We start from the raw sequence: 27,302 nt of genomic DNA on the forward strand, positions 1-27,302 counted from the left end.
TATTCAAAAAAAAAAAAAAAAAAGAAAAAAAAAGTAGAGTGATACACTATTAATTCCATATATGCTAATATGATAGCATCCATATAAACTACTATCAAGTCTTTATGTGCCAGCTACTGTAATAAGTCTTTTCAAGTTTAACTCATTGAATTCATAATGAGGTTTGAGGTAGCTACCATTATTTCCCCCTTTTTACAAATAGGGAAACTGAGGCTGGGAGACATTCTTTAACTTGCCCAAGGTTCTAAAACCAGTTACTGGCAGAACTGGTATTTGAACCTACTTAATCTGATTCTACAGCCTGTGCTATATAAACTCTTACCCACTATGCTATGCTATTCATTAGTATCCGTTTAACAATTACTACTATTGCAATAGCTGCAATTATCACTCCTATAGTACAGGGGAACCTATCAAAGAAACACTCAGCTTTCACTTATCTATTTCTGAAAACATTTTTTATTAAAGTATAAGGTACATTTCACTGATTTATTTTTATAACTGTCAATATAGTTAAGTATTTTTATTATATGGTGTAAGAAAAATGTTTGAAATGTCTTCTGGAATTAACCGGAACAAAATAAATGTACAAAATTTAGAACAGAATTTTACAGAGTTTATAAGCCACTGAAGCCCATTCATGAAACCCATTCATGAGGCCAAAGGGCAAAACCAACCCTCCCTGAACATCTCAATTGGGCTTTTAGAATTTAAACGTAAATGTCTATACGAATTCTGCTGCTCAGTTTTGTCCCTCCTCTCTTCTTTCCAGTGATACTACTGATAACTATTATTTTTTCCTTTTGCTTTCTCAAGTAGCCATGAATAAAAATGGAGGAAGGCAGGGGTAAGTACTTCTAATAATTAAATGTCAGTTACCATTTACAAACATAATAAACACATAGGTATACTATAGGTATACTGTGTTCTAAATACATCCAATAAAAGAGTTAGAAAATAAATTGAGATTTTAAATTCTTTTTTTTTTTTTTTTTGAGAGAGAGTCTTACTCTCTTGCCCAGGCTGGCGTGCAGTGGCACAATCTCAGCTCACTGCAACCTCTGCCTTCCGGGTTCAAGCGATTCTTCTGCCTCAGCCTCCTGAGTAGCTGGGATTACGAGCGTGCACCATCACACCTGGCTGTTGTATTTTTAGTAGAGATGGGGTTTCACCATGTTGGCCAGGCTAGTCTCGAACTCCTGACCTCAAGTGATCCACCTGCCTTGGCCTCCCAAAGTGCTGGGATTACAGTCGTGAGCCACCACACCCGGCCTGGAATTTTAAATTCTATCAACAGATTCACATAGGCTTTTTCCAGTACATTGAAAAAAAAAGACTCTCATATAACAGAACTAAGTTGCATGTTACCTTTGAGGAGTGAGGTTAAATGAATTAAAGCATCCACACACTCATATTTGTAAACCTTTAAATGGGAAATTATGGAGAGATTAAGATGAGAAAATAAAACTATTTATAATAACTCCAGAAAAGACTTGGTAGATTTCACTACGTAAAATTTATTTTTATATATATATATAAAAAAAAGTATAACACTGGAGCCTAAAACCATTCTCTTTTGTAGAATACATATTGGCATTGAAACAGTTTAAAGAAATGAAATGGCTATCTACAAAAAGTTTTGATTGCTGTCTTCCCCCATACTTTGTGTCTTCACACATAAAGAAAATTTTCAAACATTTTATATTCAGCAATTTTTTAAAAAGTACACTGTTTTCCACTGCTATGGTCTTTATAAAGGACTTGACTTAAAATTTCAAATAAAAAAGAATTAAGGTTCTAGGATAACTCTTGTGTCTTTTAAGAGCATCTTTATACAGAACAATTTGGACCGGCATGCAGGCAACTTCTTTTGTTGTTACATACCTGTATTAGGAAAATTACACCCATTTTACAGAAAAATCCCAAAACATATACTGCAATAAGCTCAAAACAATGTGAAAAAGACCAGTGTGAATGGCACACAAAAATCGCCTCTTTATAAATTAACTGGAATTCATGATCATGAAGTAGGCACAGGGAAATCCAGTCCTCAGGGCTTTGCTCTCTGGAAGAACACCTGTAAATAAAGTATTAATGCAATCAATACTAATGTCAGAAGATATCACTTTCACCTGAAGAATGGCTCCAAGTATCTGAGTGCTAGCAATGTTCTTCTGTAACATTAGAACATTTTGCATGCCTTATATATCCATATGTAATCCAAGCTAAGAACTTTCTGTTCTGGAGAATTTGATAAGTGTAGATATAACTTATGCTGACATCACCCAACTGGGGAAGTAGTGAATATATGGTGTTATCTCTATGCTATGGAAATCAAGTGGTCAGAAGAAAACAAGCTCTTGACACCTTTTTACTGATTGGTACTACTTCCAAATTAACACTGGTAAATTAAATATTGAGGACGGGCACAGTGGCTCACGTCTGTAATCCCAGCACTTTGGGAGGCCGAGGCCTGAAGTCAGGAGTTTGAGATCAGCCTGACCAACATGGAGAAACCCAGTCTCTACTCAAAATAGAAAAAATTAGCCGGGTGTGGTGGCGCATGCCTGTAATCCCAGCTATTCGGGAGGCTGAGGCAGGAGAATCACTTGAACCTGGGAGGCAGAGGTTATGGTGAGCCGAGATCGTGCCATTGCACTCCAGCCTGGGCAACAACAGTGAAACTCCGTCTCAAAAAAAAAAAAAAATTAAATATTGAGGAGGAAACAAGTCAAAGCTAAACATAGCAGTTCTAACTCTGTAAGGAATTTACTATTTATTTGATGATTCAAAAGTACTTCCAAGTCAAAATTTGAGACTACAAAGGAGTTGGCTAGAGGCTGTGCTAGGCATGGCCTAGTACTACATGCTGCCATCCATAGCAGGTCAGGTGAGCACCAGACATAATTCAGTGTTCTCAGTAAGGACAATGATATGGTTTGACCCTGTGTCCCCACGCAGGTCTCATCTTGTAGCTCCTATAATTCCTATGTGTTGTGGGAAGGACCGGGTGGGAGATGATTGAATCATGGGGGCAGGTCTTTCCCATGTTGTTTTCCTGATAGTAAATGGGTCTCACAAGATCTGATGGTTTTAAAAATGGGAGTCTCCCTGCACAAGCTCTCTCTTTGCCTGCTGCCATCCACGTAAGATGTGACCTGCTCCTCCTTGCCTTCCGACATGATTGTGAAGCCTCCCCTGCCATGTGGAACTGTAAATCCAATAAAGCTATTTTGTAAATTGCCCAGTCTCAGGTATGTCTTTATCAGCAGCGTGAAAATGGACTAATACAGACAAGAACAGTATTGTTAGTGCTCTAGTACCTAGGAGATTCATTTAATAGATAATCTACTATGTGCAGGGGAAAGAATGATCACTATATAGGCAAAAGAAAACCTTACAAGGAGGCTGTGCTTAAGGCAAACCTAGAGAAATGGGTACAGTTCATACAGAAGTTGGGCTGCTAGTAAGGCAGGATTTTTGAAGAACTACAAGAACAGTAAAGACCATTTCTGCAAGAAAAAACAGAAAGGTAGTCTCAGGGCAGAATATGAAAAAAAAAAAAAATTAAGTGCCAAACTGAGAAACATGAATTTGTTCAGGAAGGTTATGAGGAAGGCGAATAAATATCAAAGGACTGTTTGAAGTTTTCAAACACATCAGCCTGGCTAGAACAAGAGAAGAGAGATCAGAGTAAGATAACATTAGCCTACACCAGAGCAGCAGAGACAGAAGAGAGAGAAGATGAGGAAAGAATCTGCAAGATCTGAGGATCAATCAGATATGAAGGGAGGAGTGAACACAAAAGAATGAAATTCATTTTTTCCAACTAGAATAATAATGCTAACACTGAGAATTATGATCACTAAGATAATGTCATCACTGAAGAGAAGTTGGGCCCAGAAGGAAGACTTTTTATAAATGCTATGCAGATAAATAACCACATCTGGAGAACAAGCCTTCTATAGGGTACCTAGATCTACTGTTACAGACACCTCTAACAGATAGTGAGGATTGAGTCCTTAAATTCAGTTTGACTGATCAGTTATTTAACAGGGGTTACTCCTGTAGGCACTTTGCTTTTTTATGGGAGGACGGCGAAGGGGAGGGTTCCCAATGATAAACAAAAACAAGCCCTCAATATTCTTCCACAAAAACTCTCTGAGATGTTTAAGCTGACAAACTACAACTAAGAAAAACCTGACAAGGGAAGATGTTAGAACCACAGTCAAAGGATGGCACACTTAAATTATTTACTGCGCAAAGCCCTTTGACTTACAAATTCTACTGAATGTCTTTGCCAAAAGAACCAGGTGATACACTAAGTTACCTGCTACTGAATTTAATACAGTGCTTTGTCTTCAAATTATTTGAGTAAAGATAATAAAAAATAATTCATCTTGTCATACTGTAACTTTATTTCTAGATCATGAGCTCCTTATGGGGAGGGAAAATTACTCATAGTTGTATTTGCAGCCATTACTGTAGTACTTGGTACATAAAAAGCAGTCATTATGTATGAAATGAATGACTACCTAGGTAAGACCAAGACAGTTTCATCTCATGAACTCAATTATGACTATGAATACCAAATAAACACGTGACACTTTTTGTTGATTTACAGAGTTAAAAAAAAAAATCGGTAATTTTGTAAATGTAAAAGGAGGCTTGATGGCCCAAATCTGAGGATTCTCCTTTTTGTCTGTTTTACAGTTCAAATGTTTCAAAATAGGATATAAGCAAATATCTCATCCTTCTGTTTTTATATTTTTAGCCCCTTCTTTTCAACTTAATTTGGACAACTGTTCTTGAACATTTCTTATTCTCCTAATCCCTCTAGTTTCTATTTAATTACATCATGAAACTAAAAGAAAACTGGCATTTTCTCACCAATATACTCAAAGATGTACACATTCAGTGTGCTTACCTAACTTATGCTCTTTTTCAAGAGCTTAGTTAAAAGGGACTTCACATAAACATCTATAATTGCAGGTATGTATTCTCTCTTGGCTCTCAAACATTACCTAATTGTATGAAGATATGTGAGCTTCACAAATACCTACCTTTAAGTAATTTTTAAAAACTTTAGCATCAGGCTGCTGAAGCGCTTGACAAAACTCCTGGGGGGTGGGGAAAAGAGGGAGAAAAAGAACAAATGTATTTGTATTAAATCCATTGTAATTCGTATCCAGTTTTTTTTTTTAAATTTTTTTTTTTAAGAGATGGTCTTGCTCTGTCATCTAGGCTGGAGTACAGTGGTGTGATCATAGCTCACTGTAGCCTCCAACTCCTAGGCTCAAGGGACACTCCCACCTCAGCCTCCCAAGAAGCTGGAATTACAGGCATAAGTCACTGTGCCCAGCTCTTTTTTTAAAAAAGCTGTAGTTAAAAACACTTAAAACTTATCACCTTAACCACTTTTACATGTACAGTACAGTAAGCATTAACTACATGCACACTGTTGTACAACAGGTTTCTAGAACTTTTGCATCTTGCAAAACAAGCTTGCTTTTTGCCTCTTAACTGAAGAACTCCCCATTTTCCCCTACTCCAGCCCCTGGCAACCACCACTTTCTGCTTTGGTGAGTCTACTTTAGATATCTCAAACAAATGGAATCATATAGCATTGTCTTTTAATAACTGCCTTATTTCATTTAGCATAATGTCCTCTAGGTTCATCCACATTATAGCATATGACAGGATTATTTTATAAATCAGGCTTAATATTCTATTGTATGTATATACCATATTTTGTTTATCCATTTATCTGTCAAAGGAATTTAAGGTTGCTTCAAATTCATGGTATTTAACTTATCAAGATTAATTCAAACAGTATCTCACCACAAGAGGTTTATAGCATTTTCAAATGTTAGTACTTGTCAAACAGGCTGCTTTCACTTTTGAGAACATAGCTCTCCTACACAAGGTGGATTCATGCCTGAGAGGAGTGAATGGGACAAAAACTACATTGCTACGGCTGCTCACATCTAGTAAGAGGGATAACCAAACAGAGCTAGACCAAAAGAAAAGAGAATTCTAATAGAGAATATTGTGCAAAATGTGTTGTCAGACATAAGGCATATGAAAAAGGGAAAACTGAGGTTCCTTATCTTTCATAATGAATTACTAAATAGAAAAATAATTTTATTTCATTTAGCAATTTGGAAGATTAGCTGTAAACTGAATGGTCTAAGTTCTACTTTTGATGAGCACTAAGATCACAAGAATAGTAATTTATTATTTTCATTAAAATATGAGTTTATTTACATATCAAATGATAACCAAGAAAGTCATTAATATCTCTAAAGGTGGTATACTGTGAAATAAGAGATCACAAATTCATTAAAAATGAGTTAAATTCATTTTTTAAACTCATGTGAGATCTACTTTATTTTTGAAAAAAACAGCATTATAAAAACTTCAAAAAAACACCATTGAGGCTGGGCACAGTGGCTCATGCCTGTAATCCCAGCACTTTGGGAGGTCAAAGTGGCCAGATCACTTGAGGTCTGGAGTTCAAGACCAGCCTGGCCAACATGGTGGAACCCCATCTCTGCCAAAAATACAAAAATTAGCCAGGTGTGGTGGCATGCGCCTGTAGTCCCAGCTACTTGGGAGGTTGAGGTGGAAGAATTGCTTAAACCCGGGAGGCAGAGGTTGCAGTGAGCCAAGATCACACCACCACTGCACACTAGCCTGGGCGACAGTGATGACCCTGTCTCAAAATAAAAACAAAAAACAAAAAAACACCATTGAAAGCTGTGTTCATGGACTGAAGACTTAATATTGTTAAAATGTCCTCGCTACCCAAAGCAATCTGCCGAGAAGTGATGTCTGCTGTTCTCTTACCTCTCTTTGGTGTTTGACTGCCACCACCTATGAAGGGGCCCTTACCCTTCTGCAATACACAGACCAGGGTGATGTAGTAGTGTTCAGGGACTTGGTGAAGGTCATAAGAGTGAATTATAACACACATGGGGAGCTGGGTCACAGTGGCAGGAAATTTGTATTTTTCAACATACCTCAAATCCAAAAAAAAAAAAAAAACCTTGGATGGGGCACGGTGGCTCACGCCTGTAATCCCAGCACTTTGGGAAGCCGAGGTGGGTGGATCACGAGGTCAGGAGTTCGAGACTAGCCTGGCCAAGATGGTGAAACCCCGTCTCTACTAAAAATACAAAAATTAGCTAGGTGCAGTGGCGGGTGCCTGTAATCCCAGCTACTCGGGAGGCTGAGGCAGGAGAATCGCTTGAATCCGGGAGGCGGAGGTTGCAATGAGCCGAGATCGCGCCACTGCACTCTAGCCTGGGCGACAGAGCAAGACTAGAGCAAGACTCCATCTCAAACAAACAAACAAAAAACCCTTGGATGCAGATCATGATGTTTAAGAACACAATACCATTACCCTTCCTACAATTCTATTTATATTATGAAGAGCAGGTCCTGGTGGATATAGAGATCAAGATGAATAAGGAGATTATGGAACACATCAAAAAAATCGTGGGGAAGAATGAGGACACAAGAAAGGAGAGCAGGAGAAAAAGCAGCTCTCTCACCCAGCTCATTTTGGCCTTCAAAGTAGTTCTGATGGGAATCTACCTGTGAAGTTAAAGAGCAGGTGCCCTATCCAGGCCTAATGGCATTAGGAGAAGACAGGGAAGTACAAAGCAACACTGAAAGCCAGTGCCTAGCAGTAAGGTCCAAGGACACTATGGGCTAGGGTAATTGATATGGGGTTACCTTGGTCACAGAAAAGCCCCTGGTTCTGGACAGGTGTGGTGGCTCACGCCTGTAATCCCAGCACTTTGGGAGGCCGAGGCCAGCGGATAACTTGAGGTCAGGAGTTGAAGACCAGCCTGGCCAATGTGGTGACCCCGTCTCTACTAAAAATACAAAAATTAGGCGTGGTGGTGGGCACCTGTAATCCTAACTACTTGGGAGGCTGAGGCCGGAGAAGTGCTTGAACCCGGAGAATTGCTTGAACCCGGAGAATTGCTTGAACCCGGGAGGCGGAGGTTACAGTGAGCAGAGATTGTGCCATTGCACTCCAGCCTGGGTGACAGAGCAAGACTGTCTCAAAAAGAAAGAAAAACATGACGACTCTGGAAATGTCTTTGCAATAAAAGGGTCCCCCCCCCAACTTTACACATTATGTAAAATGACACAGGGGAAAGAGTATATAAAACTGAGCTGCTAAATGAATATCCCTGTTCCATCAGGTCAACAAAATGCTTCTTAATGGCCAGGCAAGGTGGCTCATGCCCGTAATCCTGGGACTTTAGGAGGCCAAGGTGGGAAGATCACTGAGGTTAGGAGTTTGAGACCAGCCTGGTCTCTACTAAAAAAAAAAGCAAAAACAAAAATTAGCTAGGCATGGTGGTGCCTGCCTGTAATCCCAGCTACTCAGGAAGCTGAGCCACCAGAATCACTTGAACCTGGGAGGCGGAGGTTGCATGCAATGAGCCAAGATCGTGCCTCTGCACTCCAGCCTGGGCACTAAAGCGAGACTCCATCTCAAAAAAAATAAAAATAAATTTAAAAAATTTTTAAAAGCTTCTTAATCATTCCAAAAATAAAAAACAAAGTGACGTACAGATTCAAGGCAATCCGTATAAAAGTTCCAAGAGCATATTTTATAGAAATAGAAAAAACAAAACTAGAATTTACATGGAATCACAAAAGGCCCTGAATAGCCAAAACAATCCAGAGAAAGAGCAAAGCTGGATGTACCACACTTCCAGATTTCAAAATATATTTTAATATTACAGTGTGAAAACAGTATGGTACTAGCAAAAGACAGACAGATATCCTAGCTACTTGGGAGGCAGAGGCAGAAGGATTCTTTGAATCCAGGAGTTTGTGGTTGCTGTGAACTATGATGGTGCCACTGCACTTGAGTCTGGACAACAGAGTGAGACCCTCTCTCTTTTAAGACAGACATATAAACCAATGGAACAAAATAGAATTTGAAAATCAACTCCTGTATACAGTCAACTGATCTTCAACAAGGGTACTAAGAATACACAATGGGGAACAATAATCTCTTCAATAATGGTGCTGGTAAAGCTGGATATCTACGTGCAAAAGAAAACGAGACCCTTATCTTACACAAAAATCAACTCAATGTATTAAAGATTTTATATGTAAGTCTCCAAACTGCAAAACTAGAAGAAAACATAGGAGAAAAGCTTCAAGATGCTGGTCTTTGAAATGATTTCATTGATATCATGAAAAGCTACATTAGTCGGGCTACATTGAATTAAGAAGCTTCTGCACCATAAAGTAAACAATCAACAGAGCAGAAAGGCAACCTCTGGAATAGCTAAAGAATAGCAGAAAATATTTGCAAACCATTTATCTGATAAGGGGTTAATTTCTAACATATAAAAAAACTCCTCTAATTCAATAGCAAAAAACTTAATAACTTGATTAGAAAATGGGGTAAAGACTTGAATAGACTTCTCCAAATACAAATGGTTAACAGGTGTATGAAAAAACACTCAAACATCACTAATCATAAGGGAAATGCAAATCAAAACCACAATGAGATATCACCTCACACCTGTTAGAATGGCTATTACAAAAAAACGAAAGACAGCAAGTGTTGGTGACATTGTGGAAAAACTGGAACCCTGCTACACAACTGATGGAAATGCAAAATGGTGTATAGCCACTGTAGAAAATAGTAAGATGTTTCTTCAAAAAATTAAAAATAGGACTACCATATAATCCAGCAATCCCACTTCTGGGTATTTATCTAAAAGAATTGGAATCAGCATCTCAAAGACATATTAGCACTCCCATGTTAACTGTAGCACTTACAATGTGAAAATAGCCCAAATGAATCTATCAGTGGATTAATGCATACAGAAAATGTGATATATACATACAGTGGCATGTTATTCAGCCTTAAAAAATTGCGAAATCCTGCCATATGTAACAACATGGATGAACCTAAAGGACATTGTGTGAAACAGCCAGTCACAAAAAGAGAGATAACTGTATGATTCCACTTATATTAGGTATCTAAAGTAGTCAAATTCACAGAATCAGAGAGTAGAATGGTAGTTTCTAGGAGATGGGGGCTGTGGGAAATGGGAATTGGGTATAAAGTCTTAGTTATGCAAGATGAGTATGTTCTAGAGATCCACCTGTATTTTATAGGCACATCACTGTCCCTATAATTAATAATACTGTGTTGTGCACGTAAAAATTGTTAAGATGGTATATATCTCATGTAAGTGTTCTTACAATAAAATAAAAACACTATTGATGAAGAAACAAATTTTGGAATCTACATAAGAGATTGTAATTCTAGTTTTAATCAAGTTTGATACTTCATTAACTCCATGTACTACTGGACAAGAAATCTGGAAAATTATATGCCAAGAAACAATATTATACAAATGACTTCTTAAAAGTATAAGGTAACTTTCCAGACACTTTCCTTAAAATAGTTTCAGATTTACAGATTAAGCATTGATAAGCTTGGTGTACACACAATGAACTACCTGGTACAAAGCTTCAGAACTCTGCTGTGGTCCCCTTCAGCAGTCTAGAAAAGCCTATTAGGCTCCTTTAGAATGTTTTTTTAAAAAAATGCATAAAACATAATACATGGGATTACGATAGAAGCCAATTATACTGAATAATGGTTATCAAACTAAAGTATGCTAGAACAGTAAGGACTTATTAACTTGTTGGGTAACAAGGTGTAGTGATATTACTTAGTAACTCATAATTTCAAAATGGTGATAAGCATAAACAGTATTTTGAGATACTGGCAACAACTTATGTAATATGAAAATATTTTTCATTTCTGCTAGCGACAATGTCACAGGCAATGCTGCTACTACTGTGATCTCTCGCCTACACAATGGTAAGAAATAGCTCTTACCTGAATTATTTCTGGAGCTACTTGCAAGGAGGGCAGGTATTCTTGTTGAAGATACTGAACACATTCTGGGCCCTGAAGATTAAAAGATACTTACAACTATTTTCTTGCTTGACATTAATAAGCTTAAAAAGAATCGGAACAATACATGTACACTTTAAAGGCAATATAGTATTGTGCTTAAGAACACAGACTCGAGAGCCAGACTGCCTTGGTTTGAAGCCTGGCTCTGGCACGTTTTTTTAAAATTATACTTTAAGTTCTGGGTTACATGTGCAGAACGTGCAGTTTTGTTACATAGGTATACATGTGCCCTGGTGGTTTGCTGCACTTGGGCAAGTTACTTAACCTCTCTAAGCCTCGGTTTCTCCATCTGAAAAATAAGGTTCTTGGCTGGGTGCAGTGGCTCATGCCTGTAATCCCAGCACTTTGGGAGGAGGAGATGGGTGATCACTTGAGGTCAAGAGTTCGAGACCAGTGTGGCCAACATGGTGAAACCCTGTTTCTACCAAAAATACAAAAAAATTAGCTGGGCATCATGGCGCATGCCTGTAATCCCAGCTACTCGGGAGGCTGAGGTAGGAGAATCACTTGAAACTGGCAGGCGCAGGCTGCAGTGAGCCGAGATTATGCCACTGCACTCCAGCCTGGGTGACACAGTGAGACTCTGTCTCAAAAAAAAAAAAAAAAAATCAATGTATCTCTCCTCGATGTACTCTCTTCCTTGCACTACCACCTGGAATTCCTGTTTAATATTAGTGCTTCTGAATCAAAGGATTTATGTTTCCTCCTTCACCTTGGATCTAAGTCCCAGTTTAATAACCCATCAGAGGAAACCTGTCTGTAACTGAGAGGCAGTAACCCTTCACTGTTTCCCAGATCCCTCCTACTTTCCTTCTCATCTTTTTCTTATGTCTACCCTGTCTGTACTTGCTTCCTATGCAATGTTCATCACTTTGTAACCTCACTGTTATCACTTTAAAAGAGTGTAGTTTTGTTTGTTTTGAATCAGGGAAAGTAAACTTATACCTCAAGTCAGTCAAAAGATGAGAAAAAAGAACAATGAAGCAAAAACTTTTTTTTGTTTTCTGAAGCAAAACACTTTAAAATATTGTTTGACTCAATTCTGTATGTTTAAATTAAGACTTCTATGGATAAAACAAATACTTCTGAAGTAGAAATACCATCCTTACTGTTTCCTTTCATCCTTCATCCACATCCACCTTGACTGTTTAGCATCCAAACAACGCCATCCAATCTCCTCTCTTGAGACTGTCTTCTCTTATCTTTCATAATGCTCCTACCTCTGGTTCTGCTTTTTCATTTTGTTTTTGTTTTTTGAGACAGAGTCTCGCTCTGTTGCCCAGGCTGGAGTGCAGTGTCACGATCTCAGCTCACTGCAACCTCACTTCCTGGGTTCAAGCAATTCTTGTGCCTCAGCCTGCCAAGTAGTTGGGATTACAGGCGTGCACCACCACACCTGACTATCTGGTTCTACTTCTACCTTTCTGTTGACTCTTGCTTGAGCCAAAGTTCTTTCTGTTCTGGTCTTAGAAAGTCTCAGTCATTCCTATGGCTTTACTTTGACTGACTTACACTGAGGACTCCAAAATCAGTATTTAATCCTAACTGCTTCAGACCCATTGTTCCGAACACTTTCCCTCCTAAATTACAAACCCACTGCCTACTGACTTCCTGACTTTACACATGTAACACAAGGCTTTTATCTAGTCTCATCTTATTTTTTAGCTATCACTTCTGCCTCTATACTTTAGCTAAACAGAATTAAGTCTATAACTTCCCACCAAATCCACCATGCGACATCTAATCTAATCTGTCTTTGTACACCTACTTAACTTTGCCCAGAATGCCAGCTCCCTATTACTCCCATCAATCTACATTTAAGGGCCATCAAAAATATCACCTCTTTCCTAGAGCTTGCTTAGATTGCCCCTCAGGCAAAATTGCCCATTCAGCTTTAGTTCCACAATATTTTATATATCTCCACTAAAGTACTTAACCCACTGGAGTTTTTTATGTGTTGGTCTCCCTTGATTCTGAGTTCCCGAGTATCGGGGGATGCCTTATTTACCTTTATACAGTTCCCCTGCTGTCCCTAAACACACACCTACCCCACCCTAGCAGGTAGCAAGTATAGAAGAAATGCTGCTGAATTGAAAACACTTCTAAGTCTCTATCAGAATCAAAAAATCAAGTTCAAATGAGTGCACAGCTGAATGGAGACCACTGAGCAAAAGCTCATGTTCTTTTTAGGGGGTGAGGGCAACTACTGCTCTTTAGCTGGCTGTAGCTATGTGGCAATAACAGTCCTGTGCTGGCATTCTATGGCTTTGAGAGAGGCTGGAGGGAAGAATTTTTGGTTAAAAAAAAGTATTTGAGATTTTTAAATGTTGGCAACCAATTCCAGTTATTTACAAATACCCAGAATCAGCTGGGCATGGTGTAATACCAGCATTTTGGGAAGCCAAGGCAGGAGGAATGTTTGAGCCCAGGAGTTCAAGACCAGTCTAGGCACAATGGTGAGACCTGGTCTCTATAAAAACCACAAAAATTAGCCAGGTGTGGTGGCGTGCGCCTGTACTCCCAGCTATTCAGGAGGCTGAAGTGGGAAGAGTACTTGAGCCTGGGAGGTGGGGTCTGCAATGAGCTGAGATCATGCCACTGCACTCCAGCCTGGGTAACACAGGGAGAACCTACCACAAAAAATAAAGTAAAATATATATTAAAAAAATAACCAAGGCTGGGCACAGTGGCTCATGCCTATTATCTCAGCACTTTTGGATGCCATGGTGAGCAGATCAACTTGAGGTCAGGAGTTCAATACCAGCCTGGCCAACATGGTGAAACCCCATCTCTACAAAAAATATAAAAATTAGCCAGGTGTGGTAGCATGCATCTGTGTGGTCCCAGCTACTCTGGAGACTGAGATGGGAGGATCAGTTGAGACTCCAGGAGGTGGAGGCTGCAGTGACCCCAGATTGCACCACTGCATTCCAACCTGAGTGACAGAGTGAGACCCTGTAAATAAATAAAAAATAGGCCAGGCGCAGTGGCTCACGCCTGTAATCCCAGCACTTTGGGAGGCCAAGCAAGGCAGGCGGATCACTTGAGGTCAGGAGTTCGAGACCACCCTGGCCAACATGGTGAAACCCTGTTTCTACTAACAATATAAAAATTAGCCGGGCATGGTGGCGGGTGCCTGTAATCCCAGCTACTCAGGAGGCTGAGGCAGGAGAATTGCTTGAATCTGGGAGGCAGGGGTCGCAGTGAGCCGAGATCATGCCACTGCACTCCAGCCTGGGCAACAAAAGCGAAACTCAGTCTCAAAAAAATAAATAAAAATAAAAATAAAATAAAAAATCTGGTAGTGAAGAAGCCTACAAGATCGTGAAAACTGAATCTTGAAATTCTGGCTAAGATTTTTCACATCCTTAGTCAAACCAAAACATGTTACCCAAAACATGAAGGACAATAAATGGATACTGCTACTTTCATTCATCCCCTTTCCCCACATCCAAAAAGTCAAAACAAAAGTTAAATTTTACACAAGATACATCTTTCAAGAACAAGATAATAATACCACATGTGAGATGAAAATGAAGGGGCATGGACTAAAAGGCTTACCCGTTTGAGATGAATTGTTTTCAGTGTCACTGCACACTCAGATAAAGCCTGTGAAAAACAAGTTTAAGAATTTCTATATATTCAATTCTTGTTTAGTGATCCAGCTCTTCTCTTTACTACCCTGGCCACTGCCAGGGAAATTCAAATAAATATTTCCAGAGAAATATTTAACTCCAGAGAAGGGATAGAGGAAGGAAAGGTAACAGGCAGATGGACTAAGTGGGTTGAAGTAAAAAAAGAAAAAAAACAGAAAAATACAAACTGTTGTTTTAACGTAGTAAATTACAATTATGAAATCTAGCTTTTACCAGGTTGTGGGAAAGTGAGAAAGCGGAAATTGACATTAAGTATTGTGAAAATTAGATTTGGGGAAACTATCATACAAGGAGGATCAAGTTGCCATTTCATGCTCTTAATGATTAGGGAAAACCACTAGGTACAAGTTTTAGAATTAAAGTAGTAGTAGGAAACTAATACTCAAGCTTGAAAGAATGTTTGTGACATATGCCCTTTCATGGTCCTAGAAAAAGTCAGGTGTTAAAGTCGAAGGAGTAGAATTTGTAAAATTCAGCAGTAGCATTGGGATTCAATAATAATTCATAAAAACTCCAGAAGGTATCATAAATCTTTAAAAAAAGAACCCTGATCTGAAATCACTAAATTAAAAAAAAAAATCAATGAAACATAATATAATCAACCTGGCATTAAAGAAGAAATTGGGAATATATGAGCTACACAAGGTAAACAAAGATTCCTAGGTGCTTACCAATACTGTTTGTGCATCTGCCAGGTCAAAGGTTTGTTTTAAAGGTGCTAGGAAACATGCGGGGACAATGTGCTTATAAACAAAATCAGCAAATCCCACTGGTCCATCTTTACCTCCTGTCAAGAGAATTCAAATTTTCATCTTATATATAAAAGTAAGTCAATTAATTCATCACCAGGGAAAACCAACTCCCAGTTTCTCTCTCTGTTAGGGCTATGTTCCATTATGTCTAAGAGTTTTATGAAAGAGTTTGGGAAATGAAGGTTAAGAAATAAAATTATCTTACCCCAGAGTTCTACCAACTTTGAGAGGATGATAAAACATGTTTTCTGTGCAATTGGATCTGGATATTCAACTGCTCCTTGGATAACAGTAACCAACACTCTTTCTACATTCTCTGCACCTGAGGAGAAAAACTTTAGTTTAAGCAATTTCCAAAATTAACTAGGAAAGCAACCTGAAGTTCTCTTTTCATATACATTAACAAGTCAAAAATCATTTACAGGTGGAATGGGAAAAATGAAGGGGGAAAAGAGCATTTACAGAGTTGCCAAAATCCCTTGGTTTTTATTAACTGGGCACCTAAAGTTTAAACATTAAACACTGAAAAATCAGCTGGGCGCGGTGGCTCCTGTCTGTAATTCCAGCCCTTTGTAAGGCCGAGGAAGACTGCTTGAGCCCAGGAGTTTAACCAGCCTGGGCACCATGGTGAGATCCCATCTCTACAAAAAATAAGCCCAGCATTGTGGCAACTGCCAATGGTCCTGGCTACTCAGGAGGTAGAGATGGGAGGATAGCCCAGGAGGTGGAGGTTGCAATGAGTCGTGATGACACCACTGCACTCCAGCCTGGGCAAGAGAGTGAGACCCTATCTCACAAATCAAATCAAATTAAAAAATAAAACAATGAAAAATCAGTTTGCCCCTGGTATCTTGTTCCCTAAATTTCCTATACAGAATTCTCTACACAAATCTGTACAGCTCCATTTATTTTATATTTCAAAATGGCAAATTTGCCATAAAGACTCAATTGTCAGGTCAATTCTGGTAAGTAACCATGTTATTTATATTGCTAAAGAACCAAATTAAAAAAATATTGCAGAAAGAAAAAGGAACAGAATACAAATTAATTTTAGGTGCTTTACATAAAAGTGATCGATTCCCACCCTGAAAACAATAAACTGTCTTCCCATGGGATAGCAAACTTCAAAATTTCTGTATTTACTTCAGTTTGCTCTTGGTCATATAGATGTACAACAGTGACACAGACTTAAGCAGACAAATTAGATATGGCATGTGTCCCCACCTTGATTTGCTATAACTTCGCTCATCCCACTGCCTGTGACTGTTTGCAGGAAAGCAAAGTAACTCCTCCGCAACATCTGCTTCTCTAAAGCAGCAGACTGGTCATTTTCTTCTGCTGGCCGGAGCAGCACTTCAAAAATTGCATGAAGCAGGGGCATGAACATTTGTTGTAAAAACGGAGATACCTGTATCTGAAGATAAACAATCATTACTTCAGAAATTAGTAACAATATTAATATACAACTTAGAAAAAACTATTTTACATAAAGCCTTTCTTTTCTATTTAGGATGCATGCGTACATAATTCAGTTAGCAAATATCAATTTTAAGATAAAATCTATATAACATAAACATTACTAGGCCAGACGCAGTGGCTCACACCTGTAATCCCAGCACTTTGGGAGGCTAAGGCGGGTGAATCACCTGAGGTCAGGAGTTCAAGGCCAGTCTGCCCAACATGGTGAAACCCCATCTCTACTAAAAATACAAAAATTAGCTGGGTGTAGTGGCGCACACCTGTAGTCCCAGTCCAAGCTACTCAGGAGGCTGACGCAGGGGAACTGCTTGAACCTGAGAGGTGGAGGTTACAGTGAGTCAAGATCATACCACTGCACTCCAGCCTGGGCAACACAGCAAGACTCCATTTCAAGGGGGGTGGGGGAAACCTTAAAAAATATTACTAAAAGACTCAAGATCATTAAATTTAAACCCTTTCCTACAGCTTAAGATTTAGGTTAAAATAATAGTCAGACATATTTCACAATATTGCCATGGAATATTTTCAAAATTAAATTCTCAAAAAATGAATTGTTTTGCTAAACTACAAATCAGTTTATATGATTAAACTCTTAGGGTTTTTCTTGTTTTTGAACAAAGGTAAAAAACACTGTTTAATAGCATGTTCTCAATACTTGCTTACAAATGAACTCCTGAGTTTTATGAACTCTTGGGCAAATCCCTTCACTTCTCCATGCCTCAGTTTCCTCAACTATAACATATAATCCCTGTCTTCTAGGGTAGGTATGAAGATCAAATGAGTAAATGTACAAAAAATGCTTAGAACAGATTTTGAACATAGAAAGTACTATGTAAGTGGCCAGGTTTATGCCTGTAATCCTAGCACTTATGGAGGCCGAGGCAGGAGGATCACTTGAGGTCAGGAGTTCGAGATTAACCTGGTCAACATGGGGAAACGCTGTCTACTAAAAGTACAAAATATGAGCCTGGTGTGGTGCATGCACCTATAGTTCCAGCTACTCAGGAGGCTGAGGCACAACAATCGCTTGAACCTGGGAGGTGGAGGTTGCAGTGAGTTGTGACCGCGCCACTGCACTCCAGCCTATGTGACAGAGTGAGACTATCTCCATTTAAAAAAAAAAAAAAGAAAGAAAAAAGGAAAAAAGAGGTACTATGTAAGTATTAACCACTTTTATTAGCCAGCTTAAATGTCCTACAGAAAACTGACTTTAATACATTGAATTACTTTTAACTCTTGCTTGGGTACCCAAATTATGGTGCTTATTTAGTACTCAGTTTACTGGTTTTATATGCTCTTCTAAAACAGCAGACTAGTTTTCTTTTGCTACACAAAGCGGTTAGGGTCTGTTTATATTCAAACATCTATTAAGCATGACCTATGTATCAGGCAGTGTGCCAGACACCACAGATGATAAAAATACATATGATCCATGAGGCTCTTAAGTAATTCATTAAAAGCAAAAAAAAAAGAAACCCAAGGGCAAAATCCGAAACATGTCTGAAGATAAATACATCTGATCTTCAAGAGATTTTCAGAGCTCTGAAAGTTTGAGGTACCTTGAATTTGGCCGTAATCTGGTTGATAAGAGGAATGAACTCCTGGAGATCTTTTGCTTCACAATCTTTGAGCATATGTTCTGAAGCAGATGGAATGAACGGAAGAACTTCTTCCTCCAGGCAAATAATCATTCGATGAAGGAAAGTACGGACTCCACTTCTGAGAATATCCTTTTGTAAGGGACAACTGAGGGCTGGCAAGAATGTCTGTAAACAGTCCAGATAAACTTCGGAACAGCCACATTGTTTCACAGTCTGTTTGTTGCTGAAAGCTTTACTGGTTCGACTATATAAGCAAAAATCAGGCAATCAGATGCAACTTTATTCTTTAAAAGTGTTATGGAGTATTCAAAAGCAATGCACAACAAATTACAAAATTAACAAAACTAAATAACCAGACCTTTATTTTCCACATCACAATTACTTCCATCTTTAGCTAATATGGCTATTTGTAAACTACTGCTTCCAATGATCTTTCCAGAACAAAAGAGCTCAAATTAACTTAAATGAATGACATGTAGTTAATATAATCCTTCTAATGTGAGTCTACCTAAATGTTTTATTAAAATCCTATTGACTGGGCTGGGTATTGTGGCTCATGCTTCTAATTCCAGCACTTTGGGAGGCTGAGGCAGGCAAATCACTTGAGGCCAGGAGTTCAAGACCAGTCTGGACAACATGGTGAAAACCCGTCTTTACTAAAAATAGAAAAATTAGCTGGGTGTGGTAGCACATGCCTGCAATCCCAGCTACTTGGAGGCTGAGGCACAAGAATTGCTTGAGCCTGGGAGGCGGAGGTTGCACTGAGCTGAGATCACAACACTGCACTCCAGCCTGAGTGACAAAGCAAGACTGTGTCTCCCCCACAAAAAAAAGAAAAAAGAAAAAAAAGAGAAAAATCCTACTGACAAAGTGGACAGAAAAGAGAAAATAAATTCACTTATTATGACTAGGCCTGTACTAGGTAACCTGCAAACCACCCATTTAAATTTAGAAAACCATCTTCAGAATTCTTTATACAACCTCTCTAATATCTAGCTCTTGTTCTTAAATATATTATAGAACAATTTAACTTCTAAATTAGCAATCTTTACAACTTTCATGCTGTTGTTTGTCAACAAAAAGTATGGCTAGAGGCGGAAAAAACAGCTGCTTGGGTGATCTTCAGGACACAATACAACTGAAGAGAAACCTCACGCTCTTAAGGTAACCAAGACTAACCAAAGATGTCCCGTCCCAATATATATTTGGTATATTAACACTTCAGCTGATCCTCTTAAACACACAACCCATTTATATCAAAGAAGTCAGAGGAGTTAAAAGATTTACAGTTGTCAAGGCAAAAATGTAAATGGTATGTAACCTATCCCCTTCTTCAACCAAATCTAACTGACTGGATTTGGAGGACAAAGATTTAGACAATTCTCTGGATTATCCAACTGTGGAAACACAAATGTGTGTGCCCACCAAACAAGTGGTTCTGTCTGTGTAGATACATGCACTTTATAATTTTAACTGTGATCACGCTTACCTTGCAAATCCAACAGCATGGTTAAGACAGTCTGCTAGAGAGGCTTGCCTTTCTTCATCTTGTGCCAGCATCAACTTTTCTAACAGAATTTTAAACTTCTCCATTAGTGGAGTCAACAGATTCCTCATTAAGGCTTGTTTCCTTTCAGCCGGGTATTCACTATTAACAATCAGCACTCCAGCTGTCTCATAAATAAAAAGTTGATCATCGCTGCTCAGTAAGGACTGGTGGCCATTCTCCTAGAATGAAATTCAGTCTTATTAAAGCTTTTATTTTTTGAGTTCCCTTCATTTAATGAGAAAAAGTGCATTAGGAACAGGAAATGTAATCTATCACACCAACTCATATGTCAAATACTTATAAAGACAAATTTTCTCCCAGGACCATAGAATGAAAAGAAAACTAAATTAGAGGTCAACAGATCATGGTTCTAATTCCAGCCCTGACAAGACTCTATAAATGATCATGTAAGATAATTATTAAAGTTAGCTTTCTAACTTGTTTTCTTTTGTAAAGATCTTATTTATATAAGATTGTTATGAGGCTAGGCTGCACGTGGTGGTTCATGCCTGTAATCCTAGCACTTTGGGAGGCCGAGGCCGGCAGATCACTTGAGGTCAGGAGTTCGTGACCAGCCTGGCCAACATGGTGAAACCCTGTCTCTACTAAAAATACAAAAATTAGCTGGGTGTGGTGGCGCACCTGTAGTCCCAGCTACGCGGGAGGCTGAGGCAGGAGAACTGCTTGAACCTGACAGGTGGAGTTGTAGTGAGCCAAGACCATGCCACTGCACTCCAGCCTGGGTGACAGAGCCAAGACTCTGTCTCGAAAAAAAAAAAAAAAAAGTACTAGAGTGCTATACTTCTTTTAAATAATTAAGTAACAACACACAGTAAAGCATTATTTTGCATGTGTCTATGAGGGTGTTTCCAGGAAAGATTAGTCAGTCCAAGTAGACTATGTGGGGAAGACCTGCCCTCAGTGTTGGCAGGCACCATCCAATTGACCAGGGGCTCTGAGAGAACAAATACGTAAGGCAAATTGGTCTCTCTCTGAAAGCTGGACAGACTTTTCTTCTGCTGCCTTGAACATCAGAAATTTGACTCTGCAAAAGTACATTACACACAGCATTAACTGTGTGTGTAAACACTGCATGTACACAAGAAAGGTCCTTTCTGTACATCTGCATCTGTGAAACATAAAATTTCTTGTGATCTCAGTTCTTTGGGTGACTGCATATGTTGTAGTGACCCATTGCCGTTTTTTATCAATTTCCTCAAGACTTAGGTTGTCTGTCATGGTTATTTCAGATGAGCGCAGTTATAAAGCAGAGTGGCACACAACTACTAACCATAGTGACATGCACTTACACATTTTGCTTTCTGATTTATGAATACAGTTTGTCTGCTCCTGTTTTACACATGTAACTGTCATTTTTATAACTGTTTATGCTTGCAAAAGCATGTTATTATTGCCTATTTTATTGTGTAAAGTGGCCTATGAAGTGCTGTCATGTTTTTACATGTTTCTCAAATACATTCCCTTTTAAAAATGTAAAGTAGTATCTTTCAAATAATTTTTTAAAATTACTTTTTCCAGGATTATATTTTTAAGATTTTGATCTTTTAGAATTGTGGTTTTTAGGATTTCAGGATTTTAACACTTGGGATTATGGCCCAATCCCAACACCAAAATATTCAGATCGATTAGCACTTAATTTTTTTTTTTACCCTAAGCCTGAATGACAGGGAAAACCTTCGATCTAACAGTAGCAGCTGCTAAGAATGGCTAATACAATTATAGGATTAAATAGAATAATTTAGAAGTTGAATTTTTTTAATTTTTATTTTCTTTTGGTTTTTAAAATTTTTAATATACTTTTCATTTTAACAGCAAGCTCATCTTTAATGAATTTTTTCTTCTTCATAAAATGCTTCAACATTTTAACAATATACCCCATGCTGCCAAATTGATCTGTCAACTCTTGATTCCTATTACTATGTTTTGTTTACTATGTCAACAGAATTTTGGTAAATAGAACTAATCTTTGCACATACACTTCCCTCCACCACCAGTTTTTTTTTTAAATGTCCACAAAGGCAAGGCTAATGGCACATGTGGCTTCAATGAATTCTGGGTAAAATATCTTAAAGAGACAGATACTTACAGGTGGAGAAAGCTCTAATAAATCTTGTATTCTATTCAAAATATCCTCAATGAAAGGATTCATTTGCTTACTGAAAAATAGAAAAAGGAAATCACAATTAATAACAGTGCTCAAAACAGTGCTAAAATACCAAATTCCCCCTTTAAGACAGAACTAAAAAAAAGTTCAGTTGTAGGCTAGTCACTTCTGATTAAGATTAGCTATGGTTAATTTTTAAAAATTACCTTTATCTGCTCTGTAGTGATAAGATTGTCAAAATGACTTAGAATTTTATAAACCTAATACGGAGTAGTTTTCATTCCCAAAAAATGGTACTAGTAAAGAATAATACAGGCCAAGTGCAGTGGCTCATTTCTGTAATCCCAACACGTTGGGAGGCCGAGGTGGGAAGACTGAGCTGAAGAATTTGAGACCAGGCTGGGCAATGTGGTGAGACTGATTCTACAAAAAATACAAAAATTAGCCGGCCATCGTCACACGCCTGTAGTCCCAGGTGCTCAGGGGGCTGAGGTGGGAAGATCACCTGAGCCTGAGGAGGTTGAGGTTGCAGTGAACTGGGATCCAGCCACTATACTCCAGCCTAGGCGACAGCATGAGACCCCGTCTCAAAAAAATAACAACAAAAAACAATGAAAACTTTTACTATTGAACTAAGTACTTGGCTGATGAGCAGGAAAGGAAGTGGCAACATAAAACGGGGGCTGGGCGCGGTGGCTCATGCCTGTAATACCAGCACTTTGGGAGGCTGAAGAGGGTGGATCATCTCAGGTCAGGAGTTCAAGGCCAGCCTGACCAACATGGTGAAGCCCCATCTCTACTAAAAATACAAAAAATTAGCCGGGTGTGGTGATGGACACCTGTAATCCTGGCTACTCAGTAGGCTGAGGCAGGAGAATCGCTTCAACCCAGGAGGCAGGGGTTGCAGTGAGTCAAGATCATGCCATTGTACTCCAGCCTGGGCAACAAGAACGAAAATCCGTCTCGAAAAAAAAAAAAAAAAAAAAAAGGTCGGGGGTACATCTACCTGACCTGACAAAGCATGACTTGACTTAAACAGGAAGAACCAAATCTACCATAGGCTCTTGGAAAATAATTTATGTCTACTTTTTTTTTATTTCCATCTTCATTTTATTTTTTTGAGACAGAGTTTCATTCTTGTCACCCAGGCTAGAGTGCAATGGCACGATCTCTGCTCACTGCAAATTCTGCCTCCTGGGTTCAAGTGATTCTCCTGCCTCAGCCTCCTCCAGAAGCTGCCTCAGTCTTCTGTTAGCTGGGATTACAGGTGCCCACCACCACGCCCGGCTAATTTTCTGTATTTTTAGTAGAGACCGGGTTTCATCATGTTGGCCAGGCTAGTCTCAAACTCCTGATCTTAGGTGATCCACCCGCCTCAGCCTCCCAAAGTGCTGGGATTACAGGCATGGGCCACCGCGCCAGGCCTCCATCTTCATTTTAAATTCAGGGGGTACATATGGAGGTTACACGGGTATATCATGGGATGCTGAGGTTTGCACTTCTATTGATCCAATCCCATTGCTCAGATATTGAACACAGTACCCAACAGGAAGTTTTTCAGCACTTGCCCCACTCCCTCATTTTGGAGTCCCAAGTGTCTTTTGTTCCCAGCTTCATATCTGTGTGTACCCAAGATTTAGCTCTCACTTATAAGTGAGAACATGTGGCATTTGTTTTTTTGTTTCTGCATTAATTTGCTTAGATTAAAGGCCTCCAGCTGCATCCATGTTGCTGTAAAGGACATGATTTTGTTCTTTGTTATGGCTGTTTAGTATTTCATGATGTATGTGTACTACATTTTCTTTTTCTTTCTTTTTTTTTTTTTTGAGACTGAGTCTCACCCTGTCCCCCAGGCTGGAGTGTGATCTTGGCTCACTGCAACCTCCACCTCCCAGGTTCAAGCGATTCTCCTGCCTCAGCCTCCTGAGTAGGTGGGATTACAGGAACCCGCCACCACGCCTAGCTAATTTTTTGTATCTTTAGTAGAGATGGGGTTTCACCATGTTGGCCAGGCTGGTCTCCAACTCCTGACCTTGTGATCGGCCTCCCAGAGTGTTGGGATTATAGGCATGAGCCACCATACCTGGCCTACATTTTCTTTATCTAATCCACCACTGATGGGCACCTAGGTTGATTCCATGTCTTTACTATTGTTTTACATCTATCCAGTAACTTAAAAAATAACTAAACATAATAGCTGCAATTTTATACTTACTTGAGAGATTTGACAAATCTAGAAAACAGGTAAGCCGTCCTGCTCCGAACTTTTGCACTGGAATGCCGCAGACCTCTGTGATCTAAGAAAGCCATCTAAAGAAGGAGACACTTTTACTATTTCTGCATTTTTTCAAGGGTTTTGTTGATATTGTCCTGCTACATTTTTGTTCACACCAAATTTTACTTCTTAGCTCCTAAAAGGCAGGGACTAGGAATATACAAGTAATTCTAAACTACACACAAACAGTCCCTTGAGAACTTGTTTTAGTTGACTAATTGGGCACAAACTATCCATTTAAAAGAAATGGAGGAGGGGTTACTTTCAGTGTGTGCCAAGCATTTCTGAGAGGTTTTGATTCTGAGAAAAGTTATAGACAGAAAAATACAATACTATACTATCAAGTCATTAGCTGAAACCCATGGAAAGTAACAAAAATCCAGAGTACTTACTAGTACACATGGAATGTGCTGAGGTTCAACTGTGAAAAACTTTTCATATCTAACAACAGTTTCGAAGAACTCCAACGTCACAGATGTATGCTGATAGGAACTGACTCCTGATGTTACCAGCTAGATCAGGAAAAAGTTAGGAAACCTCTTCTTATTTATTGCAACATCAAAATGCCCCGGTATTAACATATACTAAGCTCTAACAATTAAGGAACTCCCATTAGCTTATACTGAAAACAGAAATTTATGGTCAAAATTATCTCCAGTATACTTACAGTTCGCATCATATCCTGCAAAGCACTAGCTTTTGAAACATCACCTGAGAAGTGAGCACCATGAGATACTGGAAGAGCTTCTGCCAACATATACAGCAATCTTATTGCTACTTCAACTTCCATAAACCGTGTAGTCTGCCAATTCCTACCAAGGTATAATATGTCAGTGAGATTTAAAGATAAATTTTTCATACAGTAAATTATGCACAGGGTAAGACACCAACAAAAGCCTTTTTAATTATTAAAAAGTCATAGCAATTGTTAACTTTCCCAGGCAATACATCACAAAGGTAGAAAGGATCAAGATAAATCAAGAAGACAAGTGCATTGTTTCCAGAGATACACATAAGATCTCAATAAGTAACATGGATTAATAAGTCATATGAATCATTTATTTTGACCCATATCAAAGAGCAAAAGAAAGAAGTAGGCTTGTTACAAAAGTAATGACAAACTTACTGCAGTGTAGAACTAAAAACTCTGCGAACAGAGGCCAGTAGTAACTCTGGTGAAACTTGAGCAAGCCTGTCCAACAGTAACTTCAGTTGTTTTCTATATTCTACAAACATGGCTTCATCTTCACCCTATGATACAGGTTAAAATCCTTATTCAAAAAACTTATGGGTTGATCGGCGCAGCAAACCACCATGGCACATGTATACCTATGTAACAAACCTGCACGTTCTGCACATGTACCCCAAAACTTAAAGTATAATAATAAAAATTAAAAACTTAAAAGACCTTAAAATTCATGTAAATATCCAGTTCTCCTGTATTTTTCCGCATTTACACATTTCGTACTTTTATTTTTGTCACTATTTATATAGAAAAACTTATTATGCTTAATAACTTCTTCCCTCCAGCTCACAAATAAGTATTTCTGCACAAAGCTGTAGACCTCAAAAGCCTAGAGCCAGAAATAGTCTAAGAAGGTTAAAGACAATACTCTAGCACTAGAATGGGCTTTGAATTCTTTGCACCTTATTTATTCTTGTAAGTCAATATCCACTGTAAAAAGTGGTAATAATATGGTATAACTGGAGATATTCAATCTTAGGAGCCTGGCACATCCCAGGTGCACAGTGTGTTGGTCAGCACCACTATTATCCTTTTACAACCCTAAGTTTTTGAATGCCTGAGGTGGGGGAATACAACACTTTAGAACAAAGCTTAGCAGCAAATACCATGACTGAATACCTAGAAAGCACCAATGGCCCTTGTTTGATGGGAAGCTGACCCACTCACAATCTTGAAAAAGACCTTTAACTGGAACAAGTCTAGAGCGCCTCATTTCCACTCTGCCAATACAGTCTTGTGACTGGATTTCATCATTCTTACAAAATATAAAGTGAAATATGATCACCAATAATATTATCAATATTTTACTATGTTCAGTGCTACAGAGTATTTGTAAAAGGGCTGTTAATGGGACAGGTGCAGTGGCTCACACCTATAATCCCAACACTTTGGGAGGCTGAGGCAGGCAGATCACTTGAGGCCAGGAGTTCAAGACCAACTTGGCCAACACAGCGAAACCCCATCTCTACTAAAAATACAAGAATTAGCCGGGCATGGTGGCACATGCCTGTAATCCCAGCTACTAAGGTGGCTGAGGCACAAGAATCACTTGAACCCAGGAGGCAGAGGATGCAGTGAGCTGAGATGGCACCACTGCACTCCAGCCTGGGTGACAGAGTGAGACTCTGTCTCAAAGCAAAAAAAAAGGAGGGGGGGGGTGGTTGTTAATGGATAAAATATCAAAAAGGAAGGATTAAGAGGCTTCTATTAATTTCACCCAAGGTTTGTGTCAATATAAACAGACTAATTTTTCAAGAACTTCATGTTTTAAAGGGCCCCGAAACAATAAGAACTTGAAATATTAATTTGATATAATAAAATTAAAACTCCTTTCTCCTCAACAAAAAAAAATTCTTACCTCATTTTCAAAGTTATATTCTTCATCATAAGTCAATTTTTTCATAACGGCCAACATGATTGCCTAAGAATAAAATTGAGAATAAAAGAGTTTTTGTCAGTCTCCTTCTAATTTGATATAATTTGAAATTAAGCTACATTTCAAGGCAAATTACAGACTAAAAATCTATCATTGGTTTAAAAGAAGCATAAAGTCAATTACCTCTACATTAGCTTTTTGCTGATCCGAGAGCACTGTAAGCTGTTAAAAAGTAAGCAATAACTTATTAGGTTTTCTAAAGTTAT

General features: G+C 38.7%; 1 protein-coding gene across 2 annotated transcripts in view; it reads right to left on the reverse strand.

Annotated features, from left to right (window-relative positions):
• Positions 1 to 1,497: 1,497 nt before the first annotated feature.
• XPOT (exportin for tRNA) overlaps positions 1,498 to 27,302 on the reverse strand; it is a 44,432-nt gene continuing 18,627 nt past the window's right edge. The window contains exons 10-25 of one of the 2 annotated variants that reach the window (XM_003824805.4): positions 27,220 to 27,258; positions 27,019 to 27,081; positions 25,542 to 25,666; positions 25,083 to 25,227; positions 24,808 to 24,927; positions 24,356 to 24,450; positions 22,123 to 22,192; positions 19,956 to 20,194; positions 18,425 to 18,710; positions 16,611 to 16,800; positions 15,592 to 15,708; positions 15,306 to 15,421; positions 14,540 to 14,587; positions 10,898 to 10,969; positions 5,064 to 5,120; positions 1,498 to 2,077 (exon numbers count right to left, since the gene is read on the reverse strand). In XM_003824805.4, the coding sequence (XP_003824853.1) occupies positions 2,051 to 2,077; positions 5,064 to 5,120; positions 10,898 to 10,969; positions 14,540 to 14,587; positions 15,306 to 15,421; positions 15,592 to 15,708; positions 16,611 to 16,800; positions 18,425 to 18,710; positions 19,956 to 20,194; positions 22,123 to 22,192; positions 24,356 to 24,450; positions 24,808 to 24,927; positions 25,083 to 25,227; positions 25,542 to 25,666; positions 27,019 to 27,081; positions 27,220 to 27,258 (1,809 nt within the window). In that variant the 3' untranslated portion in view covers positions 1,498 to 2,050. The remainder of the gene's footprint in view (positions 2,078 to 5,063; positions 5,121 to 10,897; positions 10,970 to 14,539; positions 14,588 to 15,305; positions 15,422 to 15,591; positions 15,709 to 16,610; positions 16,801 to 18,424; positions 18,711 to 19,955; positions 20,195 to 22,122; positions 22,193 to 24,355; positions 24,451 to 24,807; positions 24,928 to 25,082; positions 25,228 to 25,541; positions 25,667 to 27,018; positions 27,082 to 27,219; positions 27,259 to 27,302) is intronic. The other variant, XM_055096508.1, reaches the window with a different exon arrangement.

Source organism: Pan paniscus, chromosome 10, assembly GCF_029289425.2.
Source record: "Pan paniscus chromosome 10, NHGRI_mPanPan1-v2.0_pri, whole genome shotgun sequence".
NCBI lineage: Eukaryota > Metazoa > Chordata > Mammalia > Primates > Hominidae > Pan > Pan paniscus.